General features: G+C 40.3%; 1 protein-coding gene across 1 annotated transcript; it reads left to right on the forward strand.

Moving 5' to 3' along the window:
• Window positions 1-306: 306 nt before the first annotated feature.
• Window positions 307-870, forward strand: MELLADRAFT_70275 (uncharacterized protein; the record flags this gene model as incomplete). Its single annotated transcript, XM_007419655.1, has 1 exon — window positions 307-870. The coding sequence occupies one exon, from the start codon at window positions 307-309 to the stop codon at window positions 868-870; it is 564 nt and encodes a 187-aa protein (XP_007419717.1).
• Between the last annotated feature and the right edge of the window lie 1,659 nt (window positions 871-2,529).

Here is a 2,529-nt window from a genome sequence, read left to right on the forward strand (position 1 = left end):
GTTCACGAGATTGCCCTTTTTTATCGAAAACATATCAAGGAATCTTGTATCAATTTTATCATATCCCACAACAAACCGGTCGATTTCCCTCCGTCCCTGGTTAGAACTCTTCTCGCGTATTCCTATGTTGATCTTCGTCAGCTCTATGCTGAACAAGCAATATACGGTACCTCACGAAATCGGCGTCTCGAGGACGCTGATGCCGCGAAAAACTGGACTTTTACCTCCTGTCCACAACAAACGCCTCTCGAGATTAGAAGCATCTCCGCTTTTCAAGACCTCATCGCTACAATCAAATTTGCCTACATGGCCGCTTTCCACCCTGCTCTGACCTCAATTCGTAATTATTTCGATCACATCATCAGCCTCACGAAGTCAACAAGGACTGATGTCACCTTGTCTAACATTGAGCGATACGACCAAGCCTGCCGTCTCGAGTTTGCTAGCCAGCCCAATTTAATCTGGGGTGACTACAAGGCTCGAGCTCTCAAAGGCTTTGAAAATAAATTCCTTTACACGCACGAACTCCCTATCTCATATCGTGACGAGAGACCATCTATAACGGAATCTTCCAGACACGGGACCCCTCAAGCTTCCACTTCTTCATCCTTCCAGCCTAGTGAGCCCATCAAAAAGCCTAACAAGCCCATCAAGAAGCCTAGCAAGCCCAGTAAAAAACCTTACAAAAAGTCTAGCAAAAAGACTTACAAAAAGCGTCCTACGTATCATCTCGCTGAAGTGGATCAACCTTGTTTTGGTTGGAACCAGGGTAACTGTGCTCCTAAGTCTGGTGTACCTTGCAAGCGTGTACATGGAGTTTGTGATGCCCTCAACTGCTACGAAAATCATAGAGGCAGGAAACATCATTGATCCGATTGGTTCTCGTCGTTATCTACGCGGTCTTGAGTTATATAACAATCTTTATACTCATTGCTCTCCAAATGTCGACTATTCACTTGCAGCTTCAGCCTGACCCGATCCTCGTCTCACTAGAGCCGATCTTCTCACCAACTGTCACCGGACGGCCTGATCTGTTCCTGCCAATGACGACCTTCGCTTATTCGTCAAGTTATCATCCCACCCAGACAAACATCAATTATGTACTCCAAGTTTTTATCGCTTTCACAAGATTCCGGTCCTCTGAACTAGTTTTACTTTCTGTTTCCTGAAAAAACAAATAAAAATGTCTCTGCTGCGATCATCCAAGCCTCTCCTACTAAGTTTCCTTCCTCTCTGTATTGTGATTTGATCGTGAAAAATCATCAGTTGATTCTCTTGTAGATCTTTTCGATGACTGTCTTTCATTGTTAAATCCCCTGTTTGTCATCAATCCTTGTTTCAAGTACGTCTTCTAACATTCATCGAATTATTCTGATTTGAAACTCATCTTTTGATTTTCCTATAGATCTTCCGATGTCAATTTTCCTTTTCTTAAAAGTGACACTTGCTTGTCCTCGAATTTTTTCTTTGTGAGTCTTCATACGCTTTAACATTTCGATCCGCATTGACGACTCGCCAATTGGTTCAACTTCTCCTGTAGTTCTTGTCGACTGCTTAGCTTTGTTTGTCTTTTGTTCTTAACTTCCACTACCCCATCATATCTCTTTACTACTACCCATCAAAAATCTCTTATCATTAGCGGTTGTAAAAGGGGATTTTCACTTATCTCTTGAGAACAGCGTATCATCCCTCTCTTCCCGCTTTATTATAGTACTGTTTTTATCTCTGACTCGAATATATCTTAATTTGATCTTATCTATGCTTATCGAGTGGTGGCTGCCCCATAGAGCTCTTGCATCTGCACCAAGACCCTTTGGATTGTGTAGCCACGCAGCTTTCGTCTATCTTGGTTCCCAAATGCCCAAGTGCAATCATCATCTAGCTGCAATTCTACCTGACCCTGTCTCTGCACGAGTCTAGGAAAGGATCGACCAATGGCAAGCTCTAATGCTACTTCTAGATAACAAAGCTTTGCTTTGTGGTAACAAAGAAGCGGGACAACTTACAAAATTGCGCTGTTGACTGATTTTTGGGGGAAATAAATTCCTTTACAAGCAAAAAGGCTTCTTCATCTACATTTACACATAGACTGGAGGTTGATTTATGTAGGATAGCTTTGGAAGATAAATTGAAACTCTGAGTTGATGAAAGACTTTATTTATTGACATTCAAAAGAAGAAAGACACAAGGAATACATCTGGAATCAAGTAAACAAGAAAGATATCAATAAAAAAGACATTCTACATTATGTATACCAAAGAAATCATCATGACTAAGATTAAGAAGAACAAATTCAAATAACACGAGTCAAGAAACTAAACTTAAAAGATAAAAACAACCAAGCCTCGATAACCTCAAGATATCTTTTTCACCTCCATCAATAAAACCCAAGGGAGTCAAAACTCAGACCAGGATTCTGTTTTAAAGGTTAGGTAAATGTTTAATAAGTAATTTTGAATCTTTAAATTTTAAATATGAAGGTTGATAAAGATAAATCAAAGGAGGTAAGATGGGCAAAGGAAATTTATC

Source organism: Melampsora larici-populina (assembly GCF_000204055.1).
Source record: "Melampsora larici-populina 98AG31 unplaced genomic scaffold MELLAscaffold_335, whole genome shotgun sequence".
NCBI classification, from domain to species: Eukaryota; Fungi; Basidiomycota; class Pucciniomycetes; order Pucciniales; family Melampsoraceae; genus Melampsora; species Melampsora laricis-populina.